This window comes from Petaurus breviceps, unplaced genomic scaffold (genome assembly GCF_028583685.1).
Source record: "Petaurus breviceps papuanus isolate PSGF00001 unplaced genomic scaffold, PetGlider_PUasm1.0 171, whole genome shotgun sequence".
NCBI classification, from domain to species: domain Eukaryota; kingdom Metazoa; phylum Chordata; class Mammalia; order Diprotodontia; family Petauridae; genus Petaurus; species Petaurus breviceps.
In genome coordinates, this window is record NW_027185754.1 from 11,853,127 (window position 1) to 11,874,705 (window position 21,579).

Consider the following 21,579-nt stretch of genomic DNA (forward strand, 5'->3'; position numbering starts at 1 on the left):
GTGTCATATGCTACATACCATCTTATCTCCATCTTGTATTATTTAGTTCACTTTCTAGAAGGCTTAGATCCCTTCTTGTTGATTCAGAGTGGGAGAGACTCTACTAAGAACATCACAAATGTCAAAGAATCATAGAATTTTAGAGAAGAAAATGACCTATTGAATTCTTAAATTTAACAAGTGAGAAAACTGAGTCCTAGAGAAGGGAAATGACTTGCTTAAAGTCATATAGTGAGTTGGAAACAGAGCCAGGGCTGCTATGTAAGTCTCTTAATGCCTAGTCTAGTGCTCATTTCCTTGTACCACATGAAAAAAATTAATAATCTGGTTTGATTACTTTCTTCTTTTTTTAAAAAAAGTAATATTCATATTTAGGTGTTCCCTTCCATCCTTTCTTTCTTCTTTTTCCTTCCTTCCTTTCTCATTTCCTTTTTCCTCTCTCCCTCCTTCCTTCTTTCCCTCCCTCCCTCTGTCCCTCCCTTCCTCTTTTCCTTCCCTCTCTCCCTCCCTCCCCCTCCCTCCCTTCCTCCCTCCTTCCATCCTCCGTTCCTTTCTCCCTCCCTCCCTTCCTTCCTTTTCCTTCCTTCGTTCGTTCCTTCTTTCCCTCCTTCCCAGCCAAGATGATTTTCTTGATACTTCCTTGAATTCAGCATTTGATCTTCTTGGTCCATATCTTTGCATTGACTGCCCCGCCCCCCTTCCCCCCCACCTCCCCACCCCCGTCCCATCCCTGGGGGCTTCTCCCTCCTCATCTCTGCTTCTTGGAATCTTGAATTTCTGTTCAAAGGCCTTTCCTGATTCCATTCCTTGGTAGCACACAAACCTCATCTCCATCCCTGAAATGACTCTGCCTTTATTTTGTATTTACTTAATTTTTTTGGTGAAGCAATCAGGGTTAAGTGACTTGCCCAGGGTCATACAGCTAGTAAGTGTCAAGTATCTGAGACCAGATTTGAAGGCAGAGGGTTCTCCTTACTCAAGGATTGGTGCTCTATTCACTATCTTTACTTATTTGAATATGTGTTATTTCTCACCTAGTATAATGTAAGTTCCTTGAGGGCAAAGACTGTCTTATTTTCTCTGTGGATCTTCATTGACTAGCACAGTGCCTGGCACATTGTCACTTAACAAATACTAAATTTTGAATTTGGTTGAACTGACTTAAAGTAAGGCATACCTCTAGTGTAAGTCCATCATGTATATAATAAGTGCATAATACATATATAGTTTTATGTATGCATGAACACATGCATAAAGACATGAACTAATATATGCATGTATTTAATGTATTGATGTGCCTAGAAACACTAACCCAGGCATCAGGAAACTGATGTGTATACAGATTCAAAGGATTTTAAAAGATAAAATCTAATGCAATTTAAGTTGTTTTCTTCTGGGTCCTTATTCTCATCAACAATAAAAGAGAAAGGTTTTTCCTGCTTTGCAGTAACTTATCTTCAGTCCTGGGTTTGTCCCTCACTTCCTGTGCTTCCTTGGGCAAATCACTTCCTCTCTCTGGGCCTCAATTCTAGGCTTTAAAATTATCTAATTCCATGGGGAAGTGGGTGCTGAGTAACTGCATGGTCATTGACTGGCAGAGACTTACTCTCAGTTGGGGTTGAGGAGGGACCCCTATAAGGAATGTAGCTCCAGGTTGTCAAGTGTATCTTGGTGCCAAGAAAGGATTGTAGGCTTTGTCATTGGGTTCTATTTTTAAAATCAAGTGATAGGTGGTTGGAATGTAGCACCAGCATTCAGGGCCTGCACAACCATTTCTTACAACCCAATAGGATTCAGGGGGGTAAATCCAACCTCCTCGGGCCCTCTTTGCCTAGAGAGAGTGAAATTGCCTAAAGAATTTTTCTTTTTCTGGAAGTTCATGTCTGTTCCTCAAATCAAGTGATGTCAATTCTGAAGATATTTGCCCATCAGCAGCCTCTCAGAGAGGAATTTTAAATGTTGCTGTGACGTCAAAGTGGTTCAAGGAGAGAGACTCATGCCAAGTATGGCCAGTCACTCATGGGCAGGCCCTACAGGGGAAAAGATAACAGAAAAACACAGTCCCCTTCTCTCAATAACAGCAATGTCCAGGGGGGCCAGAGAAGACAGTCTAAGTCTCTGGAAGAAACCTCATCTGAATTCCAAAGGAAAGGAACTAGACACAAAGAATAATGAACTTCCAGGGGCCCACAGTCTAGTCTGCAAATATCAAGTTTCATTAAACTTCCTGGTGGTTGTTTCTTGCCTGGTCAAAATGTCCGAATCTTCCAAGGAGAGCTCAGGGACTTGTGGGGACGCTGGGAAACCAAGGCTGCCAGTGACTGGCAGGAGCTGCTTAAATACCATGGACAAAAAATTGAACTTGCTGAATGAAAAGGTAGATAAACTCTTAAATTTCCAAGAGGATGTGGCAGGAAAACTAGAGAGCATGTATCGAGGCATTGGTGACTTAGAACGGGGCATCAGCAAGATGGCAGCTGCTTCAAAGACAGATCTCCCCTGGGAAGGACTGCCTCAAGCCCATGTTCAGACGGGATGCCCTGAGATGCTGGAGCTGGTGAGGGCTGTGCAGCGGGACACCTCCCGACACAGCACAATGCTTGAAGGGCTGCTCAAGATGGTCACTGCAGTGGACAAAGCCATGGCTTTGATTGGAGTGATTTTCCAGAATTCTAAAGTGGTGGATTTCATTCTACAAGGGAGTAATCCCTGGCGGAAAGGGAGCCTGTCTGATGCTGAGAGTCTTGAGGAGGTTGGTTTCTATTTACTTCTTTCTGTCCCCGGTCCCTTGTCAGAAGAGGACACAGGTGGATAGCTTCCCCCATATAATTCAGTATCTGGGTTGGCATTAAGGTCTAGGGTATTAAAGACTAGACTTTTTTTTTTGCCCTCACCGCCTACTCTGAAAAAATCTTTCTGGGAGAATTTGCTTTGGTGTCAAATTCCCATGTCTTTGGAGAATCTTATTTACTTGAATGTCATGAGGTCCACTGAGGATGCAAATTAATAAGATCATAGAGAGCTGAAAGATACAGCATGAAGATCAAGTGGTCCAATCTTCCCATTTTATCAATGAGCAAACTGAGGTCTAGGGAAGTTGAATGTCTTACCCAAGGTCTCAGAGTTAGTAAGTGACAGAGGCAGAGTCTATGTCACTGACCCCCCCCCCCCCCCCCCACAAGAAACTTCAGAGGCTTATAATTACCCATAGAATGAAATCCACATTCCTTTTTTTTTGGCAAATGCCCTTCAGCCTACCTTGCCAGACTCATTGCATATTACTGACCTTTATGCCCTCTGAAAAGTTCAGCCAAGCTGGCGTTCTTTCTGTTCCCCATATACAACATTCCATCTCCTGACTCAAGACCTTTCAATGGGCCATCTCCCATACCTGGAATGCTTTCTCTAGCCAACTCAATCTCATTGGAATCCTTAGATTTATTCAGGCCTTGGCTCCCAAGTGCTGTCTTCTCTTGGAGGCCTATCTTGATCATCCCAGTGAAGGACTAGTGCCCTTCCACCATGGAAAGCCCTTCGTATTTATCTTGTATTTTGCATTTACTTATATGTCGACCTGAAATTTTCCCCAATAGAATGCAAGGTCCTTGAGCTTTCACTTTGGTTTTTGCATCTCTTGTGTTTATTTAGTGCAGTGCCTAGCTTGACAGATGAATGGATGGAGACTCTATGCACTCTGAGTCTAATTCCAGATCTCTTTCTAATACGTTAATGCTATTTTTCTAAGGGGCTACGTGAAAGGCAGTTGGGATTTTAGACTAGCTTGGTGAGTCATAAAATTATGCTGTTAGAACTACAAGGGGTTGCAGAGACCTTCTGGTTCAACTCTTCATTTTATAGGAGGGGAAATTGGAGCCCAGAGAGTGGAAGGGATTTGAATAATTTCTTCAGTGTCATTTATGAGATGCCATTGATCCATTCCTTATGTGGTTTTTTGCTTGGATGAAGAAAGGGTTGATGACTCACCTTAATGAGAATTCCAAGGGGTAAAGAGGCTACCAGGATAAGTACAGGGCACACTGTTGATTGTGGGAGCAGCCTCTCTTTGATAATCCTGTGGCACCCCTCTTTGGACTGGGGCTCCCTGAATGGGTGACCACTCATCCAGTCTCTTGTATTTTTTTTTTTTTTACTTAGGGAGAGATAAGTTGGTTACACTGGGGTGTCTACATGAGAGGATTTAGTCAGGATTCTTTTTCTCCAGTCCATCACTAAGTATTCCTATAGACAGATGCAACTCTCACCTCCTTGGGCCTCTCTTTCCTTCTCCATCCTCCTGCCTTACCCAGCCCTGTTTGGGGTTATCAGTGTTCTAAAAACAGTCAGGCCCCAGGTGTCACTGCCCAGAGGCCCACATTGGGGGCAGGATTGCTGAGCTGGCATTCATTGCTGAGTGTTGTGCAATCAGAAACATTTGTTCATAAAGGTGACAGGGAGAGACTGTCTGCCACTGCCTGAATGGATGTTAAGTGATGGGACACTCTTACTGAGCAGTACCCAGACTGCCTGGAGCCGCAAGTTCAAATCTCTTCAGTTATCCATAATCCTCCAGGAGGAGATAGCCAGACTAGAGAGTCTGTGGAGTGGAGCAGTGACTGGGGTAGGAGCAGAAAGAAGCAGAGAGGACCAAACCAGGCTGGGAAACAATCCATGAACCTCAGGGGAAGTTTTCCTCTTGGAGGAGGGACTTAAAGGAACATGCTCTGAGTAAAAGGGAGTATGTTCAGGTGTGAGATCAGGAGGGCCTATGCCAGGGTGGTGGCATTGTAGCATTCTGACCTCAAAGACAAAAAGTTTAGAGGCCTAGCTCTTCTATTTACTATCTTGGTCCTATGGCTCAGAGCTGCTGGTTCTGTTTCCTCATCTATGAATTGAGGTCATTGGACTAGGAAAGTGCTTTCTAAAAGACTCTAAAAGTCTTAAGTTCCAAAGGGCTTTTGCTTTGTGTGTAGGAATATCTGTGTAAGGGATTTGCCACCCCATTCCCTCCCCATCCCTGATCCAGCCCATCCTTTTCCACTTTTCTTCTCTAGGGGCTGATTATCTGATCTATCTGCTGCCCTTCCTCACAGGGGAGGTTGAAGACCTCTGTTGGCCCTGTAGGTGCAGGTGACGTCAGGAGGTGTAGTACCAACACCAATATTCACAGCACCAATGGTGACTATAAGTATGCCGGCTTAATTCTGAATTGCAAAATATAACAGACTCTCCATAGAAAAGACAGAAGCAAAACATTTATTCAGACAATAGAAAACCAGATCCCAACACCAGAAAACCAAATTCATCATAGCAACAATGAAATCTATATACAATAACACTGCAGAGAGCAACACCATCCCACAGCCTTCCCACAAACAAACACTCACAAGCTTAGCTGTCTACTTGCCTGTGTCTTTCTCTCCCCCAGCCCTAAATGCTCTGACTCCCAGCTTCCTCTGGGCTCTGCTCCATCCCTTCCTCCTCCACCCATTCAGCAAACTCCTCCCACCACAGGCTCTATGTGATTACATCTGGCCCATTAGGGGGCAGGGAAGATCTTCAAATTCCCATTACCATTACAGGAGGGGAGAATAACAAATCATGAGATACCACTCCCTATCGTTTGGCTACTAGAAATCAGTATAAGGTTCGTCTGGGACATTGGGGATGACAGTACAGGGTGAGTTTGAGTAAGTCATTGAAACTTTCTCTCGTCTGAAGTCATGTATATCATCATAGATTTGGAGTTGGAAGGGATTTTAGAAACCATCTGGTCTAATTCCAAGGCCCTCACTTTACAGATGAGGAAACTGAGACCCAGAGAGGTTAAATAACTTGTCCGGATCACACAGCTATTACTTAAATCCAGCACTCTATCCATTATGCCATGCTGCCCCAAACCAAACAATCCCTCCAAACTCCAGTGCACCCTCCCATTGTACACACAAGTTCCCTCAGAAGAGTGAGGGAGTTTGCATGTCATCCTGTATCTCTTTCTCCTTTTCGTGGCTATGTTTCTTGAGAAGGCCATCTATAATAGGTTCCTTCACTTCCTTTCTTCTAACTTCTTAACTCTTTGTCGTCTGACTTCCGACATTATCATTCAACTAAAACTTCTCTTATCAAAGTTTCTAATGATCTCTTAATCGCTAAATCTAATGGCCTTTTCTTGATACTTATTGGTCTTGATCTCTGCTTTCTTTGATGCTGATGTTGATCTCCATCTTCTCCTTGATATGCTCTTCTCCCTTGGTTCATGACACTGCTCTTTCCTGGTTCTCCTCCTACCTGTCTAACCATGTCTTCTCTGTCTTTCTTGCTGGATCTTCATCCAGTTCTTGCCTGATAATTGTGAGTGACCCAAAGGGTCTATCCTGGGTCTTCTCTTCTTCCTTTATACTATTTTACTTGGTGATCTCATCAGTTTTCATGGTTTCAGTTTTCATTTCTGTGCAGATGGCTTTTGGGTACACTTGTTCAGGCCTAAACTCTTCCTGGATTCCAGTTTCATACCTCCAATTGCCTATTGGACATATCAACCGGAATGACCCATAGACATCTTAAACTCAAGTCCTAAGCTGAACTCATCTTTTCCCCCAAACCTTTCCCTTCTCCTAATTTCCTTATTGTTTTGTGGTTCAGTCTGACTCTTGGTGATCCCATTTGGGGTTTTCTTGGGTGGCTTGCCATTTCCTTTTCTAACTCATTTTATATATGAGGAAACTGAGGCAAACAGGGTTAAATGACTTGCACAAAGTCACACAGCTAGTAAGTGTCTGAGACAAGATTTGAACTTAGGAAGAGTCCTCCTGACTCCAGGCCCAGACTCTATCCACTGCACTACCTAACTGTCCAACTTTCCTGTTACAGTCCAGGACATCACTGTGCTTCTAATCCTCCAGGCTTGAAACCTAGGTTTCCTCCTAGACTCCTCACTCTCAACCTCCATATCCAGTCAGTGTCAAGTCCTGTCATTTCTATCTTCGTATCTTTTGTATAAGTCTCTTTCCTTGTCTGATAATGCTACCATATTGGTACAGGCCCTCAGGACCTCACACCTGAAGTATTGCAATAACCTGCTGAATGATCTTTTTGCCTCAAGTCTCTTCCCACTCCAATCCAATTTCTATTCTGCTCAGCTATCAACATTTATCTTCCTTTAGGCACAGGTTTGACCATGTTACTACACTATTCAATAAACTCCAGTGGCTCCCTATTACCTCCAAGATGAAATATAAGTCTTTTTAGGCTTTTAAAGCTCTTCATGACCTGACTCCTTCCTATCTTTCCAGTCTTCTTACACTTTATTCCCCTTCACAGTTCTGTGATCCATTGACACTGGTCATCTTGTTCTTCCCTGTATATGATACTCCATCTCCCAACTGGACATTTTCACTGGCTATCCCCCATGCCTGTAATTCTCTCCCTATTTTTCTCTCCCTCCTAGAATCACTGACTTGCTTGAGGTCTCAGCGAAAGTCCTACATTCTGCAAAAAGCCTTTCCTGGTCCTCTTTAATCTTGGCACCTCCCCTCTAAGCCTACCAATTTGTCACAGTGTGTATAGCTTATTTGTACACAGTTTCTGTGTGTGTTGTCTGCTGCCCATTAGACTGTAAGCTCCTTGATAGCATGGACTTTCTTGGTATCCCCTGTACTTAGCACAGTGCCTGGCACATAATAGGAGTGTAATAAATGCTTATTGACTGACTGACAGTGGGCTTAAACTTAGAGACCACGTGTGGCCAAAGAGAGAACTTAAAGCTTCTGGTTACTGGGACAATATTCATTATTATCTGTGCCATTCTTTTGTCATTTCATGACATACAGATTGCCTTGTGACATCTCTGTTGTTGTGCTAAACTTTTATTTGGCTCTTGTTATTTAATTTTTAATCTGCTTATCCTGTTACCCCAGCTGGATTATAAACTCCTCAGTGCCTAGTTCAGTGCCAGGTTCATCACAGATACTCAATGTATATTTAGTTCATTTTATTGAAACTGACCAGATGATCAGCTACTTTCATACATGTTTTTAAAGAGACTCTTCAAGACCTGATTGTTTTCCCATGCCTTTTCCTTCCTCCCTCCCTCCCTCCCTTCCTTCCTTTATCCCTCCCTCCCTTCCTTCCTTTATCCCTCCCTCCCTTCCTTCTTCCTTCCTTTCCCCTTCCTTCCCTCTGTTCCTCCTTCCTTCCTTCCTTCTTTCCTCTCTCCCTCATTTCTTCTTTCTTTTTCCTTCCTCCCTCCCTCCCTCCCTCCCTCCCTCCCTCCCTTCCTTCCTTCCCCTTCAGTGAGATGACCTGTTTTGTGTGAGCAGGCTGCTGCCTCTGTTTCCAGGCTCATCTCAAGATCTTCTCCTTCACCGATGTTTAGTACCACACTTTAGCACTTGGTTTTTAATGCTGTTTTCTATTGCTCCTTGTGTGGGGAGCCTTGTGCATTCTATAAACAGAATCTCCACAAAGTTCCTCTGCAGTTTAAAAATTCTTAACTTTAAAATTTTAATTATTAACATTGGTAGGAAAAATGTTATAAATAGCATTTAAAGACCAAATGAATTTTCTTCTTTCGGGCCAGCTGGCTTTGAATCTTGCCAAGCATAAGATACTTTATCTTTCTACCTATGAATTCAGATGGCAAGATCTGAAATTACAATATTTTATTCTAGAGATTATCTCAAGTATTAATGTATTTGCTTTTAAATGCTTTGAATCTGAGGGAGGCAAAGAGTATAGAGATTTGGATTTGGAGTTAGAGGTCCTGGGTTCAGATCCTGCCTTTGCCATGTGCTACCTGTGTGACTTAGGGGAAATTACTTTAACTTTCTGGAGCCTCAGTTTCCTTGGCTGTAAAATGTGTGGTTTAGATTATATGGCTTTGAAATTCCCTTTCAATTTTGGATCTCTAAACCTATGCTGTTCAGAGATTATCTAGATAGCAGGAGAGATGTCAGCTAGAAAACAAAGAAGGACTTAATGTATATCAGTGTGGAAAGAGCCCTGCCCTGGGAGTCAGGATGCTTGTGTTTGACTTCCTCCTCTGCTATTTACAAACTATGTGATTTTAGGCAAATCACTTTACTTCTGTGCCTCAGTTTCCTTGTCTTATTATCAGAAAGGACATTAATACTTTTAATCTGAAAGCCAATTACTCTAACACCCTACAGATACTTAAACTTTCCCCACAGTGCCTAGTACAGTGTTGGACATAGCCTTAGAAGACCAGAACCAAAAGCATCCTAACGGATCATTTAGTCTAACTTCATTTTAGAAATAGGCAGACAGATGAGGTCATAGAAGTTAGTAAGTGTCAGAGCTGCTACTGAAATCCTTTCCTAAGAACATAACAGATGTTAGTGAATGTGTGATCACTGGTTCTATCCAGCGGGGAATCCTGAATAGAGAATTGACTTTAGAGCCAGGGAGACCTGAATTCAGGTCTTACCTCTGACCTATACTGGATGAGTGACCCTGGCCAGGTCACTTAGTCCTCACTTGGTGCTCCAGGCAACTCTCTAAGACTTTTAAGTTACAGAGAAGATATCAATTTGCATTGGTACAGGGAGTCTCTTCCTCCAGAAGTTAACTATACCCATGAAATCATGGGTCCCATCCCTATCCGGGTCTTCCTCACCACACCCAAATGCAGATCGCACAATCCCCATCTCGGAAGAAGCATCTTTCAGAACAAAGGGCAGGCAGCATTCCCTCCCCTCCCCCTACCTCTACGAGACCATATTAGGGGGAAAAATCATCCTCCAAACTCTGTAGATTTTCTCTGAGGCACAGTTACAGCCTTTCCACTCCTTCTGGCTGAGACATGCAAGGGAGGGGAGGAAAAGGTTTGGCCAGCATTGTGGCTGGAGCAAGAACCTTGAGCTTGTTTGGGGGCAGGGAAGGAAAGGAAGAGATTATAGCATTTCAGCCCAACAAGGTCTGCCAGAGGACACAGATAATGACTTCTGCTGCTTGAGGCTCAGGTCTAAGGCTTTGCAGAAAGGGAGCAAATGGAAAAGGCCCTATAGAGCCGCGAGTAATAGTGTGAGGTAGTGGTGCTCATCCCTTCAATCCAAGTTTCATCCTACAACAAGAATAATTTTTTCAAGCAGAGATCTAGTCATGTTTCTCCTTTGCTCACACATCTTTAGTGGCTCCCTATTGCTAGCTAGGTGGTACAGTGGATAGAGTACTAGGCCTGGAATCAGAAAGGCTCACCTTCCTGAGTTCACACCTGGCCTCAGATACCGACTAGCTATGGGACCCTAGGCAGGTCACTTAACCCCATCTACCTCAGTTTCTTTATTTATAAAATGAGATGGAAAAGGGAATGGCAAACCACTCCAGTATCTCTGCCAAGAACATCACAGGTGGGGTCATGAAGAGTCAGACACAGCTGAAAAAGGATTCCACAACCACAGCAACAAACAACAAACAACAACATTGCCTGCTGGGTCTAGTTAAAATGCCTCTGCCTGGCATTCAAGGCATTGGTAGGTGGCATTCCCTCATCCATGTGAAATCATGGGCCCAACCAGTCCCTTTGCCTATCTTTCCCTCATCAACAGTCCACCACCCATGCCCAGAGCACAATCCTGTTAGTTGTAGCATCTTTCTGCTTTCCACAAACAGGCACCGTCCTGCTTTTCCAATTTTATCTTCTATTGCTGACCTGCTTGTACTCTATTCTGTAGCCAGACTGGATAGTTCTTTGTCCTACCCCAAACACATCCCTTGTCCTCTGACCTTTAGGCTTTTGCTCATGTCTTCTCTCCCCGTTTTATGTTTTTATTTCTTGGTCTTCCCCCTTTCCAGCTCACATTGTTGATAATGATCTTTCCTCCCAAAGTCTCAGCACTTTGATGGACAATTCTCTAATGTAGTCATTGTGTAATATTGTATTCTCTAGTCATCTCTGTTTGTGCTTTAGTTCCCCAACTAGATTGAAAGCTCCAAGAGGGCAAGAAACATGTTTTTTGATGAAATTTTGCATTACCATAGTGTCTTGCAAGAGTAAGTAGATGGTTAATCTTGATTGAAGTGAACTCAGATAAAAAAAGGAGGAAAGAAAGAAGAAATACAGGGAGATCAAAACAGGGAGAAAATAATGAGTTAGTGGTATTTACAATGGAGTCCTCAAGAAGGATAAGGAATCCTTAAATCCCTTTTAAAAATAGTGTTTTATTTTTCCTACTTACATTTAAAAATAATTTTTAGCATTCATTTTTTAAAAATTTGAGTTCCAAATTCTCTCCCTGTCTGTCCTCCCCCTTCATGAGATGGTAAGCAATTTGATATGGGTTCTACATGTTCAATCATGTAAAATATACTTCCATATTAGTCATGTTGTGAAAGAAAACACAGACCCCACAAAAAAACAAAGAAAGTGAAAAATAGTTATGTTTCAATCTGTATTTAGACTCTATCAGTTCTTTCTCTGGAGGTGGATAGTATTTTTCATCATGAATTCTGTGAAATTTTCTTGGATCATTGTATTGCTGAGAATAACTAAGTCATTCACAGTTGATCATCATATAGCAGTTACTGTATATAATGTTCTCTTGGTTCTGCTCACTTTGCATCAATTCATGTAAATCTTTCCAGTTTTTTTTTAAATCAGTCTGCTCATCATTTCTTGTAGCACAATTGTATTCCATTACAACCATATAACACAGCTTGTTCAGCCAGCCCCCAGTTGATGGGCATCACCTCAATTTACAATTCTGTGCCACCACAAAAAGAGCTACTATAAATATTGTTGTACAAATGGGTCCTTTTCCCTTTTTTGACCTCTTTGGAATATACACCTAGTAGTGGTATCCATTCCTTTTTAAAGAATGATTTCCCAATCCACCAGGGTTATGGACAAGAACTATGTCTTTCTCCTGCCCAGCTATACAAGGGCCTCTGGGAGCTAGGTTTTCCTTTTCCTGAAGACTGTGTGGCCAGGTGACAGGGAATAGCAGGATCATATCTGGATATGAGTTCCCCAAATTTCAGACTTCTTCAAAGGAAAGAAATACTGAGGGGAGAGAATATCATCCCTCCTCCACTTTAAGAATTGCTTCTGTCATTCCAAAGAGAAATTAGACAGTTTTTACTTAAGGAATTCTAAAGTGGAGACAAATGCAGAGACAGATTTTTCTGTAAAAATATCACTCATTACCTTGGGCCTTCTTAGAAGATTGCCACTAAAGATGTTCAAAACTGTGTTGTATGTTTTATAATAGCTGACATAACTGAGTTTCACAGTCACAGGATGTCAGGGCTGGAAGAGACATTAGAAATCATCTTTTCCAATCCCTTTATTTTTACAGGTCAGAAAATTGAATCAAGGAAAGCAAAGTGATTTACCCAAAGTCATATGTGGAGCTAGAGGCAGAGGTGTGACTTGAATTCAAACCTTTTGACTCCAAGTACAGTTAGCACTAATTTTATTTCATCTTTTCTTGATACTTGTCTTTGGGTGTGGTGTGTGTGTGTGTGTTGTGTGTGTGTGTGTGTGTGTGTGTGTGTGTGTGTGTGTGTAGAGACAGAGAGAGGAAGGGGGTGGAAGAGAGAGAGAGAGGAAGGGGGAAGAAAGATACAGAGACAGAGAGAGACAGAGAGAGGAGTAGTAGAAGAGAGAAAAGAGAGAGAGAGGAGAGGGGGAGAGAGAGAGAGAGAGAGAGAGAGAGAGAGAGAGAGAGAGAGAGAGGAGAAAGAGAGGGGGGGGAGAGAGGAGAAAAAAAAAAGAGAGAGAGGAAAAGGAGAGAGAAAGGAGGGGAAAGAGAGAGGGGGGGAGAAGAGAGAGAAGAGAGGGAAAGGAAAGGGAGAGAGAGCGAGAGAGAGAGAGAGAGAGAGAGAGAGGAGAAACAGAGGAGGAGGAGAAGAGAGAAAAAAGAAAGAGAGAGAGGAAAAGGAGAGAGAAAGGAGGGGAAAGAGAGTGGGTAGAGGAGGAGAGAAAAAAAGGGGAGAGAGAGGAGAGGGAAGGGGATATAGACCGGAGGAAGAGGAGGAGAGGAAGAGAGAGAGAGAGATTAAATGACAGGCACGATGCTAAGCATGCTGGGATATAAATATGAGCAGGAAGATGGTCCATGCCTTCAAGCAGAAATACAATACAGAAGGGGGCTAGAAATGGCAATGGGAGGCCAGGGTGGGGGATACTGACAGGCATCCTAGCATAGTATAGAGATGACTGGGAAGTGGGTGTGGAGGCTTCATTTTCCAGTAAGGTAAGGGGAACAGTCACCCATTAGAGCCTGGTGATTCAGGAATGGCGTCCAGAATGGGGATTATGATATGAATTGAAAGCAAGCCAAGAGTCAGATTCCCATTTGGCTCCCAGCACATACCTAGGTACAAAATAGCTTCTCAATAAATACTCATTAAATCCAGTTCCCACTTAGATGTTTTGATCTAATAGTTAATGACTTTCATGTTGCTATCCAAAAAGAAATGCAATCTAACTCCAGTGGAGTTTCATTAGAAGGTACTCATTAAACTTGAACTTTTGAGAACTTAGCTTTTCAAAGGCAGAAAAGGCTGTCATTCCCTTGGGCAGGGAACTAGTTTATTACTAAGGTCAGAGAATTTAGGACTGGAAATGACCTAGAGATTATCTGGTCCAACCCCCTCATTTTACGGATTAGGTGAAAATGAGGCTTAATGACCACTTTGGTTGGGTACTTCCTCACTATCAGCAGAGAAAGAAAAAACTCTTCCAAAATCACCAGACTGGGACTCGGGAAACCTGGTAAAAATTCCACCTTTTACATTTATTAGCTGTAACCTTGGACCATTCTGAACCTCAGTTTCTTCATCTGTAAAAGAAAAATAATAATGTGTCCATTATGAGTTTCACAAGGTTATGGTGAGGGAAGTATTTTGTAATCCTTAAAGTACTATAAAGATGTTAACTGTTAGAATTAAATAGAAGATAGTCTTTTTTCTCAAGTCAGAACTAATACTTTTATTGGTCTTAGTGGATCGATTGGAGACTACCTATAGCAATTAATTCAGCCCATCAGTTATCTGTTGAGAGCCTACTACGGTATGTGCAAGGCTCAGGGCTAGAGACTGAAGGAGCAAGGTTCCAAAGAGCTATTTTTCATTGCTTTGAATTCGTATGCACTTCCTTAGTTTTGGCCCTAATACATATTTTTTAAATGTGTGGAAAGTTTCTGTCTTCTTAGAGTATCTAGGGCTGTCTTCCCCTTCCTCCTAGTGCTCAGCACAATGCTCTACATGCAACAGAATTGCAGGGTAGGGGAAGGGCCCTAGATCTGTCATTTCTTTGGCATAGGGAACTCCCAAATGGGGAAGCTCCTTCGTTCAGTGCAGGTCAGCACCTTCTCTTCAACTTTTAGTCTCTGAGAGCTGCCAACAGCATGGAGAGCCTGCCAGGCCAGAGCAGCGAGGCCATATCTCTATCCACTATGCCCTGCTATTTCTCTAGGATTCTAAGATCTAAGATTTGGAAACTGAGTAGGACCTTTGTATTCCTCTAGCCCAACACCTTCATTTTCTAGATGTGGAAAATGAGGCAGGCAAGCTTCCCAGGTTCATACCAGTAATAATCTGCAGAGTAAGGCAATGCCTCATCTCTCGGTTGCCTAAGTAATAATTTTTATTTTACACCGTGTAATGATGCCTATGATGACGCTTGCCTTTTAGAACAAGGAGAAAGCCGAGGAGAAGGGGGCTAAACCAAAGCAGGCCCTCAGCACTAGAGGAGTGCAAGCCGAGATCAGGAGGCCTTTGGAAGGTACGTGGGAACCCTCTATTGCTCCCTTGCCCTGAAACATTTCCTGTACCCACAACTATTTCTGTGAGCCAGGACTACAATATTGTTTTTGTCCTCCTCGCTTCGGTGACACAGAAGTTCTCAGGGACAGTCAGGACCAGGGAACTTTGGAAACAGTTTTATTTAGCAAGTGTTTATTGAGCTCCTACTTTGTGAATAACTGTATTTTAGGAACTTTGGGGTAAGAGAAGGGTTACAGAAGAAAGAGAGGATATGGTTTCCTCTCTCAGTGAGCTGACCTCTCTACTCAGAAGTTCTTAACCTGGTATTTATGAACTTAAAAAGAATGATAACTATTTCAACATAATTGTTTGCTTTTCTAGTTCTATGTATTTTATTCTATGGATTTAAAAAAATATTGTTCCTAGAAGGGGCACATAGACTTCACTAGATTGCCAAAGGGGTCCTGGACACAAAAGGGTTAGGAACTCCTTTCTCTTGTAGGAGACAGAGCATGCAGAAATGCGGCCTTGTTCAGTGTTCATTCATTTTACAAACATTTATTAAGGCCTTAATGGGTGCAAGGCACTAGGCTGGCCACTAGAGAAGATTCAAAGTTAAGATTAGATGTCTTTGCCGTCATGTGCCTTACAGTCTAGTAGATGTTAAGATGTTATAACAAAATAATGGGTGCTCTTTACCTAGGGGACCTAGAAAAAAGGAATGATTTTGAGTATGAGTGTGACAAACTAGAGAATTCCTTTTAAAGGAGATAGTGTCCTCAAGGATACCTTAGGATAAAACATTTCATTATAAGGGTTTATGCAGCAAAGAGATAGGAGAATCTAGCCTATTATTCAAATCCACAGACTTTATGTACATAGCACAGTGGTATTTAATTAACTTGAGATTTTTATTGTTTATTTCTCTGTTTAGAAAGCCAAAAGGCAGAGCCATCAGAGGGGAAAGACAAGAAGCTTCCACCAGTGACCCTTAAAGATCCTGGAGTTAACTCAGACCCTCTCAGAGGGGTAGGGGCCTCCCCAAGGCAGGATGATGGAGCTTCCACCCCAGCCTCTTGCCAGAGACCTCCTGACTGTCCTCCAACATCTAAAGACCCAGAGAAAGCCAGTGACATCACCCTTATGCATCCAGATTGTACAACAGTACCGCAAGGGAAGGCTGAAATCTCCCAGGTTCAGGTGGTACCTGAGGGAGTAGAACAAGGAGGAAACATGTCTGGCCAGCCTGCCTCTGGGCCATCAGAAGAGGTGGCAAAGCCAGATCCAGGACCCAGCACCAAGGTCCCAGGAGCTTTGTCCCAGTCCAAGGGAGCTCGGGGTGGAGGGAAACCTACAAGGTAGAGACTGATTATCCTGTCGTGCTTATGTAGGAATAGTTTGCAGCTACCTGTCTGACCCTCTTTGGTCCTCTGTTTCTCATCTGTAAAATAAAGGGGCTGGAGACAATATGACTTCCAAAGTCTCTCCCAGCCCTAGACTTATGATCATTATGATTAGATATGATTAGATTAAATATCTGTGATCATGAGATCACACAAAAGCAGAGCTGACAGGGACCTTAGAAATCATCTAGTTCAAACCCTATCCTCACTTTGCCCTCAGTTTTACTGATGAAGAACCAAAGGCTAGAGAAGGAAAGAAAGTGACTTGTCCAAGGTCACACAGCAAATTTGTTGTAGAATTCACCTCAGTACCTCTGACCCCAGATCTAGTATTTTTCCCATTGTACTGAAAATCCCTTTTATCCAACCAAACCCTGACCCCTTCATCTAAACTGTGCCCCAGGGAAGGGAAGTGACTCTCTTAATTCACAGAGTTCCAGTGAGCTGGAAGAAACCTTAGTCGCCCTCTGGCAGAGAACCTGCCTGAAAAAGAATCTCCCTGATAACTTATCCTACAAAAGGTCATCTAGCTTTTGCTTGAAGCCCTCTAGGGAGAAGCCCTCTTCCTCCACCTTGCAATAGCTCTGATTGTTAAGAAGTTTTCTTACTTGAATCCTAAATCTACCTTTCTGTAAGTTTCATTCATTGCTTTTAGTTATTGTCTCTGGGTTCAATCTGAACTGCCCTAATACTTCTTTCACCTCCTTCCTCACCTCCCTCAAGACTTTTCTTTTCTATATACTTCCAATTCTTTTAAATTATTCTTGTAAGGCATGGTCTCCTATCCCTTTGCCATCCTGACTTCCTTCCTCTGAATTCACTCAAACTTTTCAATTTCCTTCTTAAAATTATTGCCGCAAACAGAACACAATTCTCTAGATATAGTAGGATCAGAGTAGGGGATTGTCACTTTGTCTGGACCCCATCTGGTCTCTCTCTTTTTTTTCCCTTTTTTTGGGAGGGCAATTGGGGTTAAGTGACTTGCCCAAGGTCACATGGCTAGTAAGTGTTAAGTGTCTGAGGACAAATTTGAACTCAGGTCCTCCTGACTCCAGGGCTGGTGCTCTATTCACTGTGCCACCTAGCTGCCCCATCTGGTCTCTCTTAATATAGCCTTGGATAACATTAGGGCTTTTGGTTCCCATGTCACACTATTAATGAAACTTGAGCTTATGGTTCACCAAAACCCCTTTTTCTTAATTATACTCACAATTATTTTCTAGCCACAGCTCCCCTATCCTGTGCTTCTGAGATGGATTTCTTCAACCCAAGGATAGAATGAGGTTGATTCTTATTGTTTCATCCAATTCCATTTGGCTCCTTATTTTAACCTGTTGGAATTCTTTTGGATCTTGATTCCATCATTCAGGGTGTTAGTTATCCCTCCTAGCTATGTGTTGTCTGCAAATTTAACAAATACCTACCTGTAACTGTACTGTCATTTAGCCCATGTCTCTCTATCTTGTCCACAAGGTTAGGATAAAAGACTTTGTTAGATATTTTGCTGAAAACTAAACACAATGGTTTTTTTTTTTATAGCATTCTCCTCACTTGCTATAATTAACCTTTCAAAAAAGGAAATGAGGTTAGTCTATCATGACTTTCTCTTTAAATGATCACTACCTTTCTTTTTAAATTTTTATTCAATTTTATTTTCAGTTCCAGATTCTCTCCCTCCCCCACCTCCCCTCATATATTGAGAAGGCAAGAAATAAAAACCCATTACAAATATGAAGTCATTGAAAACAAATTTCCTTACTAATCATGTTAGAAAAAAAGAAAACCAAAAAAAGATAGAAAAATATGTACTTTGATTTGCACTCTGAATCCATCAGCCCTCTATCTGGAGGTAGATAGTATTTTTCATCAAGTGTCCTTTGGAACTGTGGTGGGTCTTTGTGTTGATCAGAGTTGCTAAGTCTTTCACAGTTAGTAATCTTTAAAATACAGCTGTTATTGTGTAAATTGTTCTTACTGGTTCTTCTCACTTCACTTTGCATCAGTTCATATAAGTCTTCCCAAGTTTTTCTGAAACTAGTCCCTTCATCATTTCTTAGAGCACAGTAGTATTAGAACATATCCATACACCATAATTTGTTCAGCTGTTTCTTTCTTTTCTTTCTTTTTTTTTTTTTTTGGAGGGGGTGGAGAAGGCAAGGTAATTGGGGTTAAGTGACTTGCCCAAGACACAGCTAGTTAAGTGTCAAGTATCTGAGGCTGGATTTGAACTCAGGTCCTCCTGACTCCAGGTCTGGTGCTTTATTCACTGTGCCACCTACCTGCCCCCTTCATCTGTTTCTTAACTGAGTATCCCCTCATTCAATTCTTTGCCATCATGAAAAGAGTTGCTATAAATATTTTTTGTACGTATGGGTCCTTTTCTTTTTTCTTTGATCATTTTGGGCTATAGACCTTTTCATGGAGTCTGGGTAAAAGGATAGACAGCTTTGGGGACAAATTTCCAAATTGTTCTCCAGAATGGTTAGACTATATCACTGCTCCACCAACAGTGCTTTAATGTATCTATTTTCCCACATCCATTCCAGCATTTGTCATTTTCCTTTTTCTGTCACCTTAGCCAATCTGATGGGTGTGAAGTTTTATCTCAGGATTGTTTGTTTCAGTTTGCACATATCTAATTATTAGTGATTTAGAGCATTCTTTCATGTGACTATTGATAATGATAGTTTTTCTTTCTGCCTTGGAAAACTGACTGTTCGTGCCCATTGATCATTTATCTATTGGGGAAAGGCACTTATTCTTATAAATTTGGCTCAGTTCCCTATATATTTGAAAAATGCAACCTTTATAGAGAGACTTGCCGCAAAGATCCCTCCCTTCAATTTTCTGCTTTTCTTCTAATTTTAGCTGCATTGGTTTTGTTTGTGCAAAAACTTTTTAATTTTATGTAATCAAAATTATCCAATTTATCTCCTGTGAACCTCTCTATCTCTTGTTTGGTCATGAACTCTTCCCCTGTCCATAGATCTGACAGGTAAATTCTTCCATGTTCCACTAATTTGCTTATGTTATCATTTTTTATGTCTAAATTAGGTACCCATTTATCTTGTTATATGGTGGGAGATGTTAGTCTTAGCCCATTTTTCTGCCTGACCACTTTTCAGTTTTCCTGGCAATTTTTGTCAAACAGTGAATTCTTTCCCTAGTAGCTCAGAACTTTGAGTTTATGAAATACTAACTTATTCTTCTCACTTGTTTCTGTATATTGTATAACTAAGCTTTCCATTAACCAATCAGTCCATTTCTTATCCAGTACCAAATTGCTTTGGTGATTACAACTTTGTAGTATAGTTTGATATCTGGTATTCCTAGGGCCCTCTTCCTTTCCATTTCCCTGCTCTTTCCCCCTTCCCCCACCTTGATTCCCTTGATAATTTTTAACTTTTGTTCCACCTGAGGAATTTTATCATTTTTTCTAGTTCTAAAAAATAATTCTTCGGTAGTTGGATTAGTATGGTGCTGAATAAGTATAATAAATTAGGTAGTATTGTCATTTTTATTATATTGATTTGGCTACCAATGAGCAATTAATATTTCTCCAATTATTTAGCTGTCTTTATTTGTATTCAGAGTGTTTTGTAATTTTGTTTGTATAGTTCCTGTTTATATCTTAGCAGGTACACTCCCACTGTCTATAATTATTTTTTAATGAAATTTCTTTTTCTGTCTCTTCCTGCTGGGTTTTGTTGGCAATATGTAGAAATTCTGATCGTTTGTGTGAGTTTATTTTATGTCCTGAAATTTTGCTGAAATTGTTAATAGTTTCAACTAGTTGATTCTCTAGGGCTTTCTAAATAAGCTATCATATCAGCTGCAAAAAGTGATAGTTTTGTTTCCTCTTTGCTTATATTTATTCCTTTGATTTCTTTCTCTTGTCTCATTGTTATAGCTAGCACTTCTAGTACAATATTCGATAATAGTAATGATAATGGACATCCTTGCTTCACCTCTGATCTTATTGGAAAGACTTGTAGTTTATCTCTACTATGGATAATGCTTGCTTTTGGTTTTAGATAGATGTCACTTATCATTTTAAGAAAGTCTTTGAATTTATTGATCAATTTATTCCTATACCTTTGTAGTGCTTTTAATAGGAATTGATATAGTATTTTGCCAAATCTATTGAAACAATCATGTGATTTTTGTCGTTTTTGTTATTTCTATGGTAAATTATGCTTATAGTTTTTCTAAATCCTGCCTGGTCATAGTGTATAAACTTTGTGATATATTGTTATAATCTTCTATAATTTTATTTAAATTTTTTGCATTAATAATCATTAGGGAAATTAGTCTGTAGTTTTCTTTCTCTGTTTTGACTCTTCCTGGTTTAGGTGTCAAGACTTGATTGTATAACAGAAGGAATTTGGTAGGATTACAACCTTCCTTTCTAAGTACCTACAAACCTTCTTTTTAATAATGTGTTCTAAATTTTCTCCAGGAATAGAAGTCAATTTTACTAGTCTAGAATTTTCAGACTTTACTTCTTTCTGGAAAATCAGGACAATATTTGCCCTTCCCAGTCCTATGGTACCTTAGTTATTTTCTTATGCAATCCAAAGCTTACCAACAGAAGCTTTGTGGTCACATCTGCCAATTCAGTAGTTTATTTGGACCTGGTAACTTGGAGTCATTTAGACAATTGGATTTGAATGCCAACTTGGTAAATCATTGAACCTTTTGGGGCCTCATTTCCTTCATCTGTAAAATGAGAAGCTTGAACTAAATTATCTCTGAATTCCCTTCTAGCACTAAATCCCATGATCCTGTGGCCTTGGGTACAGACAGGAGTGGTGGGAGGACAGAAAAGACAGACTTGACAATTTGGTCACAGACTGGCTGTGGGGGCATTTGACCTGATGGGCGACTTCCCCTTTTCAAAGACTGAGCCCCAGTAATCTGAAAATAAACCATCCTTGGGGCTTAATTGACTCCTCTGTGGAGGATCAAATGTCTTTGTTTGCTTTGGCAATTGGCAAAGTCAGGGCTTCTCACTTATCCGTCATTGTTCAGAGGGGAAAGGAAACGTGAGACTCCCCAAAGCCAGGAAAGCCAGTTGAATTCCTAACCAACAGCTGCTGGGAGACCCACCTCACTCAAGGTCCCCGAATCTGGGTTGTGGACTAGAGTTTAAAGGATAATAAGATGAGGTGGTAGGGAAAGGGGTGGAATCATTAACAATGAGCCTTGCAGGCATCCAAGGGCAAGTATTCAACCCAGGAAAAAGTAACAGTGATTTAAGGATTAGAGTAGAATCAGAGCCCAAGAAAGTGTGTTCTTGGCTTCATACTGAGTAATAAGGTGCCCTGGGACAGATTTTCAGGGAAATCAGACACCAAGATAGGCTTCTTTAATGAGAAGGCTGCATGTGTGTGTATGTGAATGAGGTGTGTGTGTGTGTGTGTGTGTGTGTGTGTGTGTGTGTGTGTGTGTG

The 21,579-nt window shown here is 41.3% G+C and overlaps 1 protein-coding gene across 1 annotated transcript in view; it reads left to right on the forward strand.

Moving 5' to 3' along the window:
* The first annotated feature begins 2,344 nt into the window (after positions 1-2,344).
* Positions 2,345-21,579, forward strand: part of MYLK3 (myosin light chain kinase 3) — a 48,487-nt gene continuing 29,252 nt past the window's right edge. Inside the window, exons 1-3 of the mRNA XM_069082563.1 lie at positions 2,345-2,752; positions 14,653-14,743; positions 15,659-16,082. Of these exons, the coding sequence (XP_068938664.1) occupies positions 2,345-2,752; positions 14,653-14,743; positions 15,659-16,082 (923 nt within the window). The remainder of the gene's footprint in view (positions 2,753-14,652; positions 14,744-15,658; positions 16,083-21,579) is intronic.